This window comes from Panulirus ornatus, chromosome 49 (genome assembly GCF_036320965.1).
Source record: "Panulirus ornatus isolate Po-2019 chromosome 49, ASM3632096v1, whole genome shotgun sequence".
Taxonomy (NCBI): Eukaryota; Metazoa; Arthropoda; class Malacostraca; order Decapoda; family Palinuridae; genus Panulirus; species Panulirus ornatus.
Window position 1 is genome coordinate 4,692,571 of NC_092272.1, and position 19,655 is coordinate 4,712,225.

Here is a 19,655-nt window from a genome sequence, read left to right on the forward strand (position 1 = left end):
GTGAATATATGTCTTTGTATGTATATGTATGTATACGTTGAAATGTATAGGTATGTATACGTGCATGTGTGGGTGTTTATGTATATGCAAGTGTATGTGGGTGGGTTGGGCCATTCTTCCATCTGTTCCCTTGCACTACCTCGCTAATGCGGGAAACAGCAACAAAGTATAATAAATTAATAAATAAATAACTTTATATATTAGCAAAGGTTTGAGTGCTGCTATTGGAGACTTGAAACTAGAATGTATGAAAAAATACAGGGATATGGGTATGTAGTTTATTGCCAAACAGTGGTGTAAGTACAGGAAACTGTATGTTATGTATACGTATAGAACAAGATTTTATATGCATGGGAAGGTGAAAGGTGTGCATGGGATAGAGTGAATTGGAGTGATGTAGTAAAGAGGAGGTGATGTTTTGTCAATGGAAGGAATGTAGGCTTATGAAGCAGTTAGGGAGGACCATGGAAAGCTCTGTGGTGCCTGGTTAAGGATACAGGGATCATGGTTTTGGTGCATTACTTGTGACAGCTAGAGAATGGATGTAAACAAACAGATCTTTTCTTCATCTGATCCTGACACTACCTCGCTAATGCAGGAAACATCTCACAAGTATGAAAGAAAAGAAAAGGAATACACGCATTTCTACTAATGAAGAGGACAATTATGAAGAAAACACATGTGAAGAAAAACATGCTTTCAGTTCATTCCAAAGGCTGAAGTAAAATGCTGAAATCAACCAACATGTAAAGCAATGTACATAAATGCAGCATACATATTAAGTGTCTCCATGAACTTTCGAAAAGGTTAGAATATGAAAAGGCAGATCAATAATGAGATTAACATATTCTTTAACGAAAAGGATAATTTAGAATAAGCAGCCAATATCAGAAAAGCTAAGAAGCCTCAAGTAATATAGAATAGCTGTTTGCTTTAAAAAATTTTGAAGCTGGAAAAGCTTAGTGAATTGGAAGGTTTATAAATGATTAAAGATAAACTTATTCTCTACAGATGATAATATTTGTTCCACTCAGAATTATGCCTTGTCAACCTATTCTTCAATTTTATTAAATGCAAACATGAAACCATAAACCCTCTAAAATAGAGTTCTCAAAACTATCTCTGGCTGCTTAACAAACATGATCTCCTGCACAACGTAACAGATGTACTTTTATTGCAGCCCCAACTCAACATGTCTGGCATTCAGTTCTGTACGAAAGCATTGGCCCACTCCCATCCAATCCACTTGATAACTACCAACCAACCTTTGCATAGAAATAAAATTTTCATCCTGCCTCACACATCAGCCAACTGTACTCAAAGATCCATCAACTCCCAGCAATCACCACCTTGACAAAACACTTTTACACCAAAACAACAAGAAAAACTAAACAGCCATATCTCCAACCCAATATCAACCACCATTCATTAAACATTCATATGAAACTGCATTTTCCAGAAATACATGAATCACAGTTGCTCTTCAGCACTCTTGACACCACCCAATCTTCAACATAACAGGCACTGATTCATTTCATCAAAAAACCCCTTATACCCAAGATACAACAAACTCACTTTAGATGCCAAACATCTCAACTGCTGTGCATTGACTTTACCCAGACAGACTTTCAGAATCGATACTTTTCATTATCAGAAGTCAAAGACTGTGGACATGACTGCCTTCCTTAGTACTGTGGAGGGTCCATAAAATGGGTCCTACATTTCAGACATGGAGGGATAAAGTGGGGAAGGTCTTGGGGGTATCATTGCCTGAACATTCAGAATTGTGGGAGGTGAGTACGAGATGGAATGAATTGGATTTTTGTATATAGGGAATGACATGCTGCCTGGGCTAATGAGTTAAGCATGGGTCTTTGTTGTGGATGGTAGATGCTAGTTTTGGTGTATTATACATTACAGTACGTGAATGGATGTATTTATCTTACTCCATCTGGAGTGCTTATCTCATTAGTACCATTTTACAAAGAAATTGTGCGGTGCATAATAACTGATGTAAATTTTGTTTAAAGAATTTGTCGGTGGTGAAAGTTCTCTTCTGATATATGGTATAAGATACATTTATCCATAGTGGTTTGAATGCTGAGAAATTGTGAACACATATGCAACATTACAGCTGTGGTGACAGAAAATATTTTTCAGAGAAGTCAGTTCATGAAAAAAGGATTGAACATAAAGATGACTGTTTGCACTTTAGTGGTCCTCTTGATTATTAAGGATAAGCTTTCAACCACTCACATAAGAAAAGGTCAGAGTAAACCATGAAAAAAAAGACAGGTTTCACTGTGGATGGAGGGATCTGGTTTTGGTGCATTATACAAGACAGTTAGAGGTTGGTTGTATGTAAATGAAGGGCAGTTGTTCATGGGTTCCTGATGCTACCTCATTAAGGCAGGAGAAGAAGCTGCTTGCATGTAAAAATGTTATGTTGATGTTTTCTGATAGCAAAAATTTTATTTACTCCATTTCTTTACTTCAGCAAACAAATCTGAGGCCAATATAACACTTGTGGTGGAACCATTACCCTCAAGTTACTCATCATCAGAGGAGCTTCACCCCCCATCTGGTAGCCTGGCCAATGAAGTTAGTCTTCACACACATGAGGATACTACTGGCACTTACCATGCCTATGGTCAGTTTCTTGATCTCCATATAGTATAAGAGCACATAGTGTAGACAGTAAGATCATCAGAGAGTTAAGGTTTGTTAGTATCCTAGAGAGAACATTGCAGATTTTGAAGATAGTGAAAAAGAGGTATAGAATGTCTGTTTATTACTACCCAAGTGATTGCTACTCACTGTAAAACTTGCAGAAACAAACATGCTCTATAACAAGGAGAATTTCTTCAATTGTAAATTTTTCTTTTTTATATATGCATAAAAAGAACTGCTGCTGATATCTTTCATATTCTGTTTCTTATTGCTGTGTACAGTTTGTAATAAGTTTTAAATGATTTTACACATCACTGTACCAGCTTGCTTTTCCCCAGCAGACTGGTTATCCAACAAATCCAATAAGTTAAGAGGCAATGCAGACCATCGTAGGAAGGGTCGAATGAGGATCAAATCCACTAAGACTAAGGGTCGTAGAGGCCACCATCGAAAAAATAACTGGGATAACAATTGGCCAAAGAATATTAACAAGACTTCGTGGACATTGCATACCACACTTAGACCCATGCAACCCATCCCTACTAGCCCAGGGGCAGACACACTGGGAGAAGGACCATTTAAGGTGAATAAAGTTTTACCCTTACTTTGGTTAAGATATAACATCTGGGTTAGAGCTCACAACTGGGCCATGGACATGGTTACAAGAACAAAAAGTGCAGGGATATGTAGTGAATCATTAATTTTTTTTCCATGAACAGGCATTACGTGTTATCAAGGAAAATACTGCAGTGACAAGTTGTTGTACATGAATGATGGTGTTCTGTTAGCTGAATCAGGAGAATCAAATGAGTAGAATGATGCATCGTCTGGTGGTGCATGTTGCTTAGAGGATGTTAAGAGTAAATGCAAGTATAAGTAAGATTGTTGTTTCCGAAAGGAAGGTTTTCACAGTATAATATCATTTTGAATGGTGAAGAACTTTATGTTGTGGATGAATTGAGATATTTGGGAGAGAATTTTAGTAACGATGGTAGTGGGAAAGTTGAAGTTAAGAGTAGTCTTGCAATGAAGAGATATCTGAATGAGAACTGAAAGTAGTGTGTGTTAGCATGCACAAAGGAGCATAACTATTCCTCTAATTGTGCATTGGCATTCGTGAATCATTCATAAATTATTAAAACTGCAAGTAATTGAAACTAAAAACTAATGGGAGAAAGAGGGTTAAGGACTATAATCTCCACTGTATTTCCTTCTTTTTTTTTCACATAATTGTTTCTCTCCTCTTAGCGAGTTTGTGTTAGGAACAAACAAACAGTGGTCTCATTTGCTCATTAAACTCTCTTGCTGTCATGTATAATGTACTGAAATCAGAGCCTACATTCACAGTCAAGCCCCACAGACCATTCCTTGTTTTACTCTGTCTTGCTTTATATTCACTGGTTCATCCCATTTATCAAGTATGACACCCGATATCACATCATGCTGATTCATTCCTTCCATTGCTTGCTTGTCATCATCATGAATGTTCAAACCCATATCCTTCTTCACTCGATACTTTCATTTTCTGTACTCCCTATGCTACCTCCTCTTTGTCCTCATACTTGGTCCTTTATTTTTTTCATACTATTTTCCATTTCCTGCATTAGCAAGGCAGCATTAAGAACAGAGGACTGAGCCTTTGAGGGAATATCCTCGCTTGGCCCCCTTCTATGTTCCTTCTTTTGGAAAATTAAGAACGGGAGGGGAGGATTTCCTTCCCTTTTAGTCGCCTTTTACGACACGCAGGAAATACGTGGGAAGTACTTTCTACCCTCTCCCCTTATCACCATATATACTTGAACCATATCAGCAAACCTGGATGAGGACTTTGAGTTATGCTAACCCTATACAAAAGTGGCCACAATTAAGTGAGCAAAACCCTTGGACTTGGCTATTAACATTATTTTCTGATTGTAATCAAACCTCCTTAACTAATAACCACCTCCAATTTCACTTCCAAAATGATAGTTTTATGCCTAGTAATTGTATATCCATATTTGGGGACAAAGAAATGGTTCCACTTACTTGGAAAACAGGATAAATTGAGGTGAGGACATCCACAGGATGCAACATATCCTTCTTTACAAAGCACCCTTTGGCAGATGGTTTATCTGCTTGCCCCCTATGAAGGACTGGGAGAGCAGAACAGATTTGTTCACTGCTATGATAACTCACCTCTGCCATTTTTCTTCTTTACACCTCCTGTACTGCTGGTAAAACCTTCCCGTTGAACAGTACCATATTTACTACCAGTTTTCATCCTGCCAAGGAAATAGAGTGATTATTAGTTACATGTGTAGAACGGGTGGTTAGCTGTGCATTTAACAAATTTCTAAGCAATCCTACAGACAGAAGATGGGACCAACTTTTGTAATTTAGTTATAATAGCATATGAATTATAGCGTAAGATATTTTCCCCAAAACTATATTACCCCAGTAGACATTGGCAACTGTGCATAGTAGGGTTAGTCTTCGTGTGCCTGGTAACATCTTCAGCATGCCTACATGCAGGAACACTGATTTATAGTATACATTTTGCCAGTGGATAATATGCAAATTCAAAGTTATTCTACAGTGACATCATTATAAAAAGACAACGACAGAAAACAATATTGAAATATTATGTTATTAGAGGAAAAGATTATAAACTGCACTTTCTTTCCCAAACTGTTACAGTTGAGGGGGTCTATATGTTGTTCTGCAAGACCTTACCCTAATTCTCAAATAAAACAACTATAAGACATCATTTTACTTTTTCTTTCATCCAAGATGACCTTGATCGGACCAAAATTATGCCTGTTCCATTTTGATCACTATACAGAAAAAACTAGATGTACATGGCAGTGTCAAAATGAATGTTGTAGGCTTAGCAGCATAAAAAAGCAGTGGCGTCTTCCACTGAGGACGATCTTCAGGAAAACTACAGCTCACAAAGTCCTAAACCCTCCACCTCACCCTATTTCATTAAAAGCAAAATTCACAACCATATTAATTTTTTCATACTTGTTTGCCATTTCCTACATTATCATGGCAGCACCAGCAATAGACAAAGAATGCCTCTATTGCTCACATCCACTCTCTTGCTGTCATGAATAATGCACCAAAACTAGAGCTCTCATTCACAGCCATGCCCCCAACCATTCCTTAGTCTCCCATGACCATTTTGTATGCCCTGGTTCGGCCTGTTGACTGCAAGTCAACCCATTTACCACATCATCCCAGTTTGCTCTATCCCATGCACACATTTCATCCTCCATAATTTCCAGGCCCTGATGATTCAAAACCTCTCACCGCATCCTTCCGTCTCTTTGGTCATTCTGTCCTTCTTTATCTCTCAACTTTTGACACATACATCCACTTTATCATCCTCTCTATACATCCAGCCCATTTCAGTACAACCTGCTTCATTTGCTACCAAATGTCTCTAAAACCCAGTCATTCTTTGCATGATTAAGCCTCCTCTCACTGTTCTCGACTCACTTCTGTTCCTTTGCTTTTAAGGCATTCTCACTACATATCATTCTCCAACCACTTCTGTTCTTTTGCATTCAGGGCCTGGAACTTGCACCTATACAACACAAATGGAACTAGTACCATCAAACATATCTACCTTTGCCCTCCTTCCATACACACATCAATGCACCCAGGATCTTTGAACCCTCTCCCATCCTGTGATTCACTTCATTTCCCCTGGTTCCATCTGCTGCCATGACCACTCCCAGATCTCATAGCACTTTCTCCAGTGTACCTCATTCAAACCAGCCTGTCTTACTCCCATGCTAGACTTAAATACCGTACATTTATTTGAATTTAATTTCACCTTTCTTTCACATACTCACCAAAACTTGGGCACTAGCTTCTGCAGTTTGTTTCTTGGGTTTGCCACCAGAGATGTGTCATCTGCAAACTGAAACTTACCTCTCAGGCTTCTCTAGCCCCCAGCTTACTCAAGACCCACCCTCTTCTCCAAGGCCCTTACATTTACCTCCCTTACCACCACCCTTTCTGTCAGCAAATTAAACAGCCATGGTGCCATCACACACATCTTTGATGCAAAGTCATTTTCAAATGGATCCACTCACCCTCTGCCCTTCTTACCCACACACATACACTTTACTCTGGATTGAAACTCTGCACTGCATCTAGTAGCTTTCCTCTCATGCTATATATCTGTAGCACCTTCCAGTCATAAACTTCCCCGATGTCCATAAATGCTACAGTCAAATCAATCTCTTTCTTCAAGTATTTCACACACCAGTTATTTAAAGTTAAAACTTGGTCACTGACATCGCATCAGCTTTCCCTTCTGATGCAGTATGCATGCCACAACCCTTTTATTCACTAATGTCTTATTTACCTCACCAGTTATACTCAACAGACTTGTACCCCTGTAATTCAAGCTTGCTCATTTATCCCCCTTGCCTTTACTTATTGCCACTAAAATGCATTCTGCCAGTCCTCAGACATCTCATCTTAGGCCATATATATACAATGAAAATTCTGACAATTTGGATACTCACCCTCTTGAAAAATTTTACTGAAATTACTCCAGCTGCTTTCCCAAACTTTATTTTATGTAAGTCTTTCATTACCTTTATTTTCTAAACCATATGCCACGACTCTCTCGTTCCACATACCACCTCATCCAAAACATCACAGTCCGCCACTATATCATGTAATACATTCAATAGTCCTTAAAAATACTCACTCTGTCTTCTTACCCTTTCTTTGCCACATCAAAATGACATTCTGTATGGTATAGCACTTTATTCTGTCTTTTCAAAAATTATTATAGAAAGTATTCTAGAGTTAGGTTCCAAATACCATAAATAGCCTTCTTACATGGATTTTTATGGGTAAAAATTATAATTTGTTAAGAGTCTTTTCACTTAAGTCATCTGTTCCAGGAACTCAACCCCAATGTGAACCGAAGACCAGATGTAAATGATAAGTTGATTAGGAAAATATATAGTAGTATAGTTATATGAGAGTGGTTGAGAGGGTAGAGGGAGGTGTGTTGAAATGGTTTGGACACATGGAGAGAATGAATGAGGAAAGATTGACAAAGAAGATATGTGTGTCAGAGGTGGAGTGAACAAGGAGAGGCAGGAAACCAAATTGGAGGTGGAAGGATGGAGTTAAGGGGATTTTGAGCGATCGGGGCCTGAACATGCAGGAAGGTGAGGGGCATGCAAGGATTGGAGTGAATTGAAACAATGTAGTATACCGGGGTCGACGTGCTGTAAATGGATTGAACCAGGGTATGTGAAGCGTCTGGGGTAAACCATGGAGAGGTTTCTGGGGCCTGGATGTGGAAAGGGAGCTATGGTTTCGGTGCATTACACATGACAGCTGGAGACTGAGTGTGAACGAATATGGCCCTTTTTGTCTTTTCCTGGTGCTACCTCGCTGGAGGGGGAGGGGGATACTGTTTCATGTGTGGTGGGGTGGCAATGGGAATGGATGAAGGCAGCAAGTATGAATATGTACATTTGTATAAATTCCTATGTGTCCATGGGGAAAATGAAACACAATAAATTATTATTAAATGTTGCTGAAATCCTTTAATGTAAATGTTGCCTTCAGCAACAATAATACTACAAAGAATATCTTAATCAGGAACTCACCAGAAAATTCTCATGGGTGCATCTATAAAGTGCCATGAAGAAATTGCGATAAGTTTTATGTTGGGCAGACTGGTAAGGATCTTTCTGTTAGACTTGAGCAACATAAATATAGTATAAGAATGGGACAAGAATCAAATACCTTTTTAATCACGTTAAAAGCTATGATCATTGTACTGACTAGAGTAATGCCATCTCAGTTATTAACTCTTAACTCCATTACCACGAGAAGTATCATTGACTCTTCTATTATTAAATACACAAAAAATTATAATCTTAATATTAGTGATGGTCTATACAAATTAGATAACTTTATTGTTGATATGCTTGTTGTCTGTCTTCGACAAACGCATGTTTACCAAATGGCGTCCTAGCTACGTCTCTTCGTTGTATATCAACTGACTGTTATATTTCTCTCGTATCTCCCCTGATGATGTGATTATTACACGAAAGTGCACTTGGGAACTTATCGTGTTTCATTTTCCCCGTGGACTCATAGGAATATACTTGATCACTCGCAAAATTGTGATCCTTTCCAACACTGTGTATATAAGTGTATGTTTGTGTATGCATATGTATGTATAAGCTGAAATGTACATACATGTATATGTGTGTGCGTGGGCATTTATGTATATACATGTTTATGTGAGTGGGTTGGGCCATTCCTCGTCTGCTTCTTTGTGCTACCTCTTTAACTTGGGAGACAGCGATCAAGTACAATAATAATAATAAAAATAGTTATATGAAATGAGAAGAGAGATACTGTAGATAAGATGGTTTGATGCATTGAGAGAGTTGATTAAGTGCTGAAGATACTTCATATAAATATGCCAACTTTGATCTCACTTTCAGAAATAGCTTGTAAAGAAAAAGGTGTTTTACTAAAACACTGAATATTAATGTAGGATGTAAATGAGTAAACTGAAAGGCTGTATGCACCTGATCCACCCAATAAAGTTAGAAGAGAATGATGGAGAAGGAATCTTGCTTATGTATTTCCTGTATGTTGTAGAAAGCAACTAAGAGGGGTGAGATGAGAGGGCTGGAAATCTTCCCCTCGTGTATTACTGTAATATTTTCTAAAAGCTACCATAGAGGAAGAAGCTGAGAGGATTTTTGTCAAAGCCATGGTCTTCTGTTCATAATGCTACATTGCTTAGGCTTTATACACTCAGGAAACCAATAAAAGAATAAAGAGACAAATTTTTCTTCAGGGCATTGATTGTTAACAGCACCAGAGTTTAAGGTTATATATTATTAGCTACTACCACATACTTACACTTGTTTCAACAAGGTGTGAAGCAAGGATGGTAAATGCTTTTTCAGGCTTTACTAACTCAATAATTTTCCTCCTTAACCCTTCTTAGGCATCCAGCAAAAACATGCACACAGTAGAAGTAACAAGCAGTGAAGCTACTAACACCTTTGACCCCACCTTATGGTATTCCAACACTCATACTCGTACACCTGAGCAGGAATATGTCTATGGTACTGTGAAGCACACTGGCTGGCCCCTGCACAGTGAAAAAGGTTACCACAGAGAATCTGAATTGGACCGGGAAAGTGACTTGATTTATGAATCTACCAATCATCTTCCAGAGAAGAGCATTGGTGAAGAAAAGCAACAAGTTTATGGCACAGTCAGCCACCATAGGTTAGAAGATACTTATTGTGATTCCATTTTTACATTATGGTTATAATAGTGCAGTATTTAACAGATTTTGTATCCTTTTTTTTAACAGTAAATTTGAGGGTTACGAAAAGTTATTTGCACAGTTTCAGGAATTGATTACATTTCAACCTGAAAAATGGTAAATTATTCTCGTCTTGAAACCCAGTATTAAGTAACTTTCCCCATCCTTATTAGCATTTCTTTTTCAATCAAGAATGTTTAATATGAGTGGCCTTTTCCAGGCTTGCACATTAACGCTTTCAGTCCTAACCGTGTTTAAAAAGGTGGCACCCCCAGCCTGATGAATTTAAGAAAAAAAAAGAGCCATTCAAAGTGCTCTTCAAATTCAGTGTATTAGACATTTAAACCTTGGCATGATGCTTAGGCATTTCAGTCTTGACATGTCGCTGCCATTTAAAGCCATTGCATATGCAATGACCTACGGCATCATCCTCAACTTTTGATTTTCTCTCATCTGCTTCGAGATTATGTTTTCCTCAAGAGTTATGTTCAGAACACTCCTTATGGTCTCCAGATATGTCCACACATGAGAGCTGACGGTTATTGTCACATGAACCTCTCAAAATCTTGTATATTTTCAATGCATAGTAGGATGGGAGGGCCATGAAGGGGAGAACATGGTGTTCTTCTACCATGATTTTCTTTAGGGAACCGAGCCTTATAGATTTTCTTCGGGTTTGTTAGAGTTTAGGTAACGTGGCACCTCTAAATGCCTCTAGTAAGTAAAGTTACCACTGATACCATCAACTGCAGGCAGAAAATAATCAGAATGCATGGGATACATAGTTAGGACCTCATCAAAAATCATACGTTATACGTAGTTAGGACTGAAAGGGTTAACATAATAAGCAAATCAATTTGCCATCAATCAGGTAACTCCATTTTACTGTCTGAAACGAAGGCTGTATGTTCTTCTGCACAGTGATGGGAGCCGCATCACTAGTGAAGAGACCCATGTGTATGGCATCATACGTCATGGTCCACTTCCACATGCAACAGACACGAAAGATGCTATAACTAGGTGGTCTGACCTACCTCCTGCTCCAGAAACCCACTTGCCTGAGAGGAACCCAGTCTTTAAGGTGAGAATTAGAAAAAGCTAAACTAAATTAACTTGGATATTTAATGTGTAAGGCGTGGCAACCCAGCTCACAAGCCATTAGTATAACTGTTTTTTTTTTTCCACTGTCACTAACAATATTTGTGACTGGAGAATGCCTACACATTAAGTCGGTGGCTGTTGGTTAAATTTGAGGAAAGTGAGCTCGTGTTTGCTTCAATGGAAAGTATTCTGGAGTGGGATTTAAAACTGATAAGAAGAAACTGGTCAAATAGTTGAAAATATATGGAAGAACATAAGCAACTTCATGAACATGAGATATTCAGAGAGTATAAAACAACATGCAACTTCATGAACATGAGGTATTGAGAGGGTATATAGTACACACTGCAGTTTCAGATATAACCCGTTACCTGTTGATGTTAGAGTTTTACTGTAATATTATGCTTGTTCTGTAGTTACAGTAAGTGTTTCTCAAACCAGTGGTGCATGATTAGCTGGTAAATGCAAGCTACAGAATGAGAATGTTTGACATATGATTTAAAAGAGCTCACTGTGGATGCAGAATATTGATGGAAGTGTAGCCTTGTAATGAGGGTAATTCAGAGATCACTGAAATGATAAGTGTATATCTTACTTTGTTTTACAACCTGCCAAGTCATTCTTCATCATGAAAATACACATTACAAATATTCGCAAATTTCTGTTCACTGGTTTTAAACATAAATACAGGGTTAGAAACCAGAGGCCCAATAAGCATGCCAGATACTTTGTATTGGTCTTAGAATTCACTTGCCACTAAAATATCACAGAGGAATCTTAAACCTCTGTATGATGTATACCATATTTTACACCTTATGATAAAAATTTTTTCCAAAAAATGTCTGCAAAGATTACCTAATGTATTTCATATCCTGATGATTTGGCATTATTTTTTCCTAAATGTTTATGTTTATTCATAATTACCATAGGACTCTTTCTAAGAAAGAGTCCTGGTTTTATGAGTTGGGAGGGAAGCTGTTCAATGTTTGTGTCATTTCATTGGACATATGTTTGTTAGTTGTTTGTTGGGCATAGGGGATTCTACGAGTCTAGGTTTTTGAATTGTGACGCAGGGGTAAGCTTTTATTCTATTTTGTGGTTGACATACTGTTTTGGAGTGGTTTTGATGTTATTGGTCTAGTGCTGTTGCAAAGAATTGAGTTTGAATGTTATTGGGCTGGGATTATATTGGAAGGTTCTTTATTTCATTCTGTAGATGTTGAATGTTTATAGTTGCCAGGAAGATAGTAATGGTTGCAAGTGCAATATCTGTGTGGTTTGTAGAAATTCACATTCGCTTTTGTGACGATGGTCAAGTAGAGGCATAATTTAGAGGAGAACAGATAAATTGCTGGTAGAGGATACTCAGGGATTCTTTTTCTTGTTCAAACCTGGTACTAGTTAGAGATCTGAGGGTATTTAGTTTATGTTTTGCTTTTGTCACTGTTTATGGTGTAAGGGATAAATGTATGATAACCAGAAAAGTTGATACTATGTGTATATAGACCCACCTCAACATACTCGGCACCCAATTCTTTGTAATAGCACTAAACCTCTCCCACCCAAACCACTCTTTTATTTCACCAACCACCAGCTCCCAGGTAGAAATAAAAAAAGCTTACAGATCCCCCTACTCCCAACAAATGTAAAAATGACTAAACACATACACAATGAAATAATCTAATAAACACCAAACAACTGACCTCCCAACTCAATCTTAAACTAACCCATCAGACATACATCCATTAGAAACCAAACTCCACAGACAAACATGATCACACTCTCCTGCCTACATTCTGGACATCACTCACCCATCACTAAAACACACACACACACAAAAAAAATAAATTCAACATATCCCAAGACCCTTCATACCTACAGTGCAGCTACCATAAAGAAGACACTGAGCATTTACCACTCAATTGCCAAGCACATAGACACACATAGTACATCACAACACTTTATGACCTGTGGTCCTGACTGGTGGATGTGGCCAGCTTCCTAAGTGCTGCAGGAACCTCAAAAGGATACAAGGGACTCCAGGGCAGGTAGTAAGTATATATTTCTTTTCTTTTCTCTCATTCTTGATCACCATTTCCTGTGTTAGTGCCAGATAAAGCTGAAGAAAGGGCACATTCGCTCACATCCATTCTCTAGCTGTCATGTGTAATGCACCAAAACTAGGCTCCACAGACCTATCCATGGTTTCCCTAATTGTTTCATATGCCTGGTTTAGCCCATTGACAGCATGTCATCCCTGTAAACCTCAATGCTCCAATTCACTTTATTCTTTGCATGCCTCATGCCCTCCTGCATGTTCAGGCTTTGAAGCTTCAAAGCATCTTTCACTCCATCCTTCCATCTCCTCCTTTGTTCTCCCTTTTCCTTGTTCCTTTCACTTTGGCCATTTTTGCCCTTTTAGTCTCTATTTCCTAACCCATCCTCTCCATACATCCAAACCATTTCAGTAAACCCTCTTCACCTCTCATAAATACTCATCTTAATGCCACATCTTTCTTACCTTATCATTTCTTATTCCGTCAACCCTCCTAACACCATATATTGTCCTCAAACACTTCATTTCCACCACATTCATCCTGTTCTTTACAGTTTCACTTAAGGCCCACAGTTTGCATCCATATGGTACCAGTGGGACAAATTATGTCATCAAACATAACCATCTTTGCCTGTAAAGACTGTAACCTCTCTTTTCACACATTCCTACTGAATGGCTCACTCTAGCTCCCATGGTTCCATTCACTGCCATGTCTTCTCTTAGGTATGTGAAACACCATTACCTTAAAGTTCTCTCCAAATAACATGTCTCTTTTCAACATTATACCTAATAACCTTGCTGTTATTTACATCTGTGTACACACTCTTCCAAGCTTAGATGCAAGCTTCTGCAGTTTCTGCTCACTCGGATCTGCCAACAGCACTATCATCAGCAAACAACAGACACACTTTCCAGGCAAACCCCACTTATATTTGTACAGTTATATTTTTTAGTATCGAACTGATAAGTACATGAATACAGTAGTAGATAATAAAAGATTTATTCTTAACAGGAAAATGGCAATTCTATTGAGGATGTTGTGAATGGCCCGGATACAAATTTCTCACCTGATGATACTGGATCAGAATCTGAGGTAAGGCTGCATCAGAGGGTTTAGCATGTTTAAAGTGGTGTTGGGTATAGTGTATTTGAACATGTACTCTTGAATTATCAGATAATGTAAATACTCTTTCATAGATTCTAATAATCGTCATAATCACAGGAATGTTGAACACAAGTGAATCATAGTTTTCACCAGAAAAACTTATTTTCCCTGTATGATATGTAGTTTAAATTCAGTGAAGGCTATAGTCTCCAGTGAAGGGCTGTTTGGAGTATTTCCATTTCCAATTGGAAAGGAAACATCCCAGGCCAGTTGAAAAGCATGCAGTAACACACAGAGTACCCTTCCTTCTTTTTCGTGACACAAACCAAACTATTACCTATTTTTGGCCCATTGATCTAGTCACTAATACAAAGAGGGTTCAGATTTACAAAAGAATTTTGGGAATTTGACAGTTTCCTTTAGGATTTTTCTCTTTCCTCTGACTAAAGGGATTCAAACCGTTTCTTTATTGATTATAAAATCTGCTTTCCTAGTTGTGAGGATGAAGTAGATGGAAGGATTTGTAAAATCAAAAAAACATTTGAAATGTTTGCATCCTCAAGATATGTACTTAAGGGTAGTTATGACAAGATTTTGCCATTAGGCAGAGCTAGTGCTGAGTGCTCAACACATCTGCCAACAGCATGCTAGTACTAATCAGACCTAATGTTCGCTCAGCTGACGTGGGAAACTGATTAAATACAATAATAATAATAATAATAATAATAATAATAATAATAATATATATATATATATATATATATATATATATATATATATATATATATATATATATATATATATTTTTTTTTTTTTTTTTAATTTTCCAAAAGAAGGAACAGAGAAGGGGGCCAGGTGAGGATATTCCCTTAAAGGTCCAGTCCTCTGTTCTTAACGCTACCTTGCTAACGCGGGAAATGGCGAATAGTTTGAAAGAAAGAAAATATATATATACACATACACATGTATATACATACACGTCCACACACGCAAATATACGTACCTATACATCTCAACGTATACATGTATATACACACACAGACATATACATATATACATGTGTGCATAATTCATACTGTCTGCCTTTATTCATTCCCATCGCCACCTCGCCACACATGTAATATCAACCCCCTCCCCCCTCATGTGTGCGAGGTAGCACTAGGAAAAGACAACAAAGGCCCCATTCATTCACACTCAGTCTCTAGCTGTCATGTAATAATAATGTAATGTGTATATGTATATATATATATATATATATATATATATATATATATATATATATATATATATATATATATATATATAAGCATCAGATTGGCGAAGAGCAGTATGGTTTCAGAAGTGGTAGAGGATGTGTGGATCAGGTGTTTGCTTTGAAGAATGTATGTGAGAAATACTTAGAAAAGCAAATGGATTTGCGACAGGGGTGTGTGATGTCTCCATGGTTGTTTAATTTGTTTATGGATGGTGTTGTTAGGGAGGTGAATGAAAGAGTTTTGGAAAGAGGGGCAAGTATGAAGTCTGTTGTGGATGAGAGAGCTTGGGAAGTGAGTCAGTTGTTGTTCGCTGATGATACAGCGCTGGTGGCTGATTCATGTGAGAAACTGCAGAAGCTGGTGAATGAGTTTGGTAAAGTGTGTGAAAGAAGAAAGTTAAGAGTAAATGTGAATAAAAGCAAGGTTATTAGGTACAGTAGGGTTGAGGGTCAAGTCAATTGGGAGGTAAGTTTGAACGGAGAAAAACTGGAGGAAGTAAAGTGTTTTAGATATCTGGGAGTGGATCTGGCAGCGGATGGAACCATGGAAGCGGAAGTGAATCATAGGGTGGGGGAGGGGGCGAAAATCCTGGGAGCCTTGAAGAATGTTTGGAAGTCGAGAACATTATCTCGGAAAGCAAAAATGGGTATGTTTGAAGGAATAGTGGTTCCAACAATGTTGTATGGTTGCGAGGCATGGGCTATGGATAGAGTTGTGCGCAGGAGGGTGGATGTGCTGGAAATGAGATGTTTGAGGACAATATGTGGTGTGAGGTGGTATGATCGAGTAAGTAATGTAAGGGTAAGAGAGAGATGTGTGGAAATAAAAAGAGCGTGGTTGAGAGAGCAGAAGAGGGTGTTTTGAAATGGTTTGGGCACATGGAGAGAATGAGTGAGGAAAGATTGACCAAGAGGATATATGTGTCGGAGGTGGAGGGAATGAGGAGAAGTGGGAGACCAAATTGGAGGTGGAAAGATGGAGTGAAAAAGATTTTGAGTGATCGGGGCCTGAACATGCAGGAGGGTGAAAGGCGGGCAAGGAATAGAGTGAATTGGATCGATGTGGTATACCGGGGTTGACGTGCTGTCAGTGGATTGAATCAGGGCATGTGAAGCATCTGGGGTAAACCATGGAAAGTTGTGTGGGGCCTGGATGTGGAAAGGAAGCTGTGGTTTCGGGCATTATTGCATGACAGCTAGAGACTGAGTGTGAACGAATGGGGCCTTTGTTGTCTTTTCCTAGCGCTACCTTCGCACACATGAGGGGGGAGGGGGATGGTATTCCATGTGTGGCGAGGTGGCGATGGGAATGAATAAAGGCAGACAGTGTGAATTGTGTGCATGGGTATATATGTATGTGTCTGTGTGTGTATATATATGTGTACATTGAGATGTATAGGTATGTATATTTGCGTGTGTGGACGTGTATGTATATACATGTGTATGGGGGTGGGTTGGGCCATTTCTTCCGTCTGTTTCCTTGTGCTACCTCGCAAACGCGGGAGACAGCGACAAAGCAAAATAAATAAATAAATAAAATATATATATATATTATTGTATTTAATCAGTTTCCCACATCAGCTGAGCGACATTGCTGGCTTCCTAAGCACTGCAGGAGCCTAATAAAGATAGATGGGACTCTTAGGGCAGAAAAAATGTGAAAATCTATATATTTTCTTGTGGGTGTTAATGTATTCCATATCAGGAACTTTAACCCACAGTTTTTTTCTTATACAGTAGCAATGTTAGTTACTCTTGAAATTTTAGCTCTGTGTGAGGATTAGATAAAGTTTGATTATGAAAAGGAAAATTTACTTTGTTTTAAACTCACATTACGTTTGAAACTATAACCATGTGACTTAAGTGTATGATTTGAAATTTTGGAAGCTATGGCCACATCATCAAAGCTACTGCCCTCTGTAACTATGACAATATGTGAACACATTTCTAAGACTATTCACTTTTGCGTAAAATAAGACCTTCCTGACAAGCCTAATAAGGTTCATATAAAGTACAACCTGGGTATACTTGATTAGATAACATTTTATATATATCCTGTTTCTTTTGCTTCTCATATTATCCTTCATTTAATTCCTTATCCTATAGTCCTTAAATATTAATCTGTACTATACACCTTGTGATTCTTTTGAAACATTGTATATTTTTTCAGTAGTAATCCTTCCTCAATTGCTCTTTAATCATTGAAGCACCATTCTCTGATCAGTTGAAGCACCATACTGTAGTCACATTCTTTTTACTCTTAATTTATATCATGAAATTCAGTAGTTATAATGGATTGATCATTCCTCAGAAATCACCATTTTTTTAAAATTTCTACCTTTATTGTATATATATTTTTGTATGCTTTGCAGATTGTGATGCAAGGAATTGGTAGATTCCTTCATCAGTGTTGATGTTTTTTGTTTTCCTAACTACAGTATATTTAGTCTCAGTTGTGTGCCAGTAAGTCCCACCCACACAAGAGTACAGCTCTGCTCATTATGCCCATCTCAATGCATGGTTCCTCCCCCCCAGCACCGCAACCCTCCATTCCATTGGTCAGGTCAGCGTTTGGGGTCCTGGTCAGGTCATGGTGAATCTCAGAGCTCAAATTATAATACAGGCCAATGGCCAAGTCATGGTACTTCTCCCACTTGGGGCTCCAGCACCAGTTCCACCTCAGACATTCCCCAGTCTTGGCATTCTTGGACCAACTCCCAGGACCAGCACCAGCAGTACGACCACCTTGCCATTCCCCACTGGCACAATGAAGCCTCCCCTTACCTGCCCTCTGCACCTCCCAACACCAGCTCCGGAGGTTCTCGTTCTGTACCCTACTTCCAGAAGCTGCTATCCAACCTGGAGGTGAGGCGCCGGAAGACCTATAGGAGGGGCCAGATCTAATGTCTGTACTACTGCTCACTTCTTTAATTCTGGAAGTTTAATCCTTAACAAATAGTGTACTCATCTATAACAGTTCTTAAATTTTGTTCAACACAGTTTTTTATATAATAACCCATTTAACAAATGCCTTCCAAGCTTAAGACTGTTTTTGGTTAAAATGGATTCAAGAACGTGGTTGCAAATTTTTAGCAAGCTGGTCTATCATACAGAAGGGTGCAACTTATTTCTCTACAGTTAAATTCAGTCTACAGAACCAGAAGCTTGTGCCTCTTTTAGTAAACAACAGAAGCATTTCATTTGTACTTTTAACCTGGTTTTCACACTGGCATGAAAATGTTTTGTTAATTTGCATGTATGGTGGGCTCTTTCACATGCATTTCAGCATGCTGATAACTTTTGTCTTGTAGATATGGATATATGTACATACCTCATACTGTACACATTGTTCATAACTGCATGCTTCCAAACATGTGCTTAAAATTAATACAGTGGGAAAGGGGATGAGATGATGCTTGTTACTCATATATTCAAGGAAATGAAGCTGCTGCCATAGCATTGGCTTGTGTCTTTGGTTCTCTTATTCCTTTATTGTATGATCCAGTATAATATTTATCTTTCACTGCCTCATGGGTATTTTCTGCAATACTCTCCTTTCCAAAAGAATTGTGTATTGTAAGGCTGTTCCTGATAAAGCCTGATAAGAAGTTATCATTTACTGTTTTGTATTGTGTGACAGCAGCTTTATGATGTGTAATTTAATATGCTACTCACGTGTTAGTCTAATTATTTTTTAATGCAATCTTTCCTAATTTGTTTTGTAAGTGAGTTAGATTTTCTTTCAGAGTATTTCAGTGTATATCTATTGGAGATACTAAATTCATAATGATGGTCACCAGTATATTTTGGAGAAGCAGTTTCAAAGAATACCCGATATTGGAAACTTTTTCAGATAGCTTTTGCACAACAGGAAATAAGGATGCATTGATATTTGAGAAAATGAATAAATGCTCATTACTAAAGCTGGTTAATCTAAACTGAAGACTTGTCCCCACTTTCCATTTCTTTTTTTATGAAACTAGAATATCTTCTCGCATAAAAAAATATATATATCCCAGGGGATAGGGGAGAAAGAATACTTCCCACATATTCCCTGCATGTTGTAGAAGGCGACTAAAAGGGGAGGGAGCGGGGGGGCTGGAAATCTTCCCCTCTCATTTTTTTTTTTTTTTCCAAAGGAAGAAACAGA

At 38.2% G+C, this 19,655-nt stretch overlaps 1 protein-coding gene and 1 long non-coding RNA gene across 14 annotated transcripts in view; one reads left to right on the forward strand and one right to left on the reverse strand.

Moving 5' to 3' along the window:
* nolo (no long nerve cord) overlaps positions 1–19,655 on the forward strand; it is a 372,128-nt gene that overhangs the window by 331,725 nt on the left and 20,748 nt on the right. For 8 of the 12 annotated variants that reach the window (XM_071690856.1, XM_071690859.1, XM_071690863.1 and 5 more), the window contains 6 exons: positions 2,498–2,650; positions 3,012–3,253; positions 9,662–9,948; positions 10,910–11,069; positions 14,158–14,238; positions 18,041–18,370. In XM_071690856.1, the coding sequence (XP_071546957.1) occupies positions 2,498–2,650; positions 3,012–3,253; positions 9,662–9,948; positions 10,910–11,069; positions 14,158–14,238; positions 18,041–18,370 (1,253 nt within the window). The remainder of the gene's footprint in view (positions 1–2,497; positions 2,651–3,011; positions 3,254–9,661; positions 9,949–10,909; positions 11,070–14,157; positions 14,239–18,040; positions 18,371–19,655) is intronic. The other 4 variants (XM_071690860.1, XM_071690862.1, XM_071690864.1 and 1 more) reach the window with 4 other exon arrangements.
* Positions 1–19,655, reverse strand: part of LOC139764340 (uncharacterized) — a 59,572-nt gene that overhangs the window by 9,897 nt on the left and 30,020 nt on the right. Inside the window, exon 3 of one of the 2 annotated variants that reach the window (XR_011716345.1) lies at positions 4,846–4,931. This is a non-coding gene — a long non-coding RNA (uncharacterized lncRNA). Of the gene's footprint in view, positions 1–4,695; positions 4,932–19,655 lie in introns of both variants that reach the window. The other variant, XR_011716346.1, reaches the window with a different exon arrangement.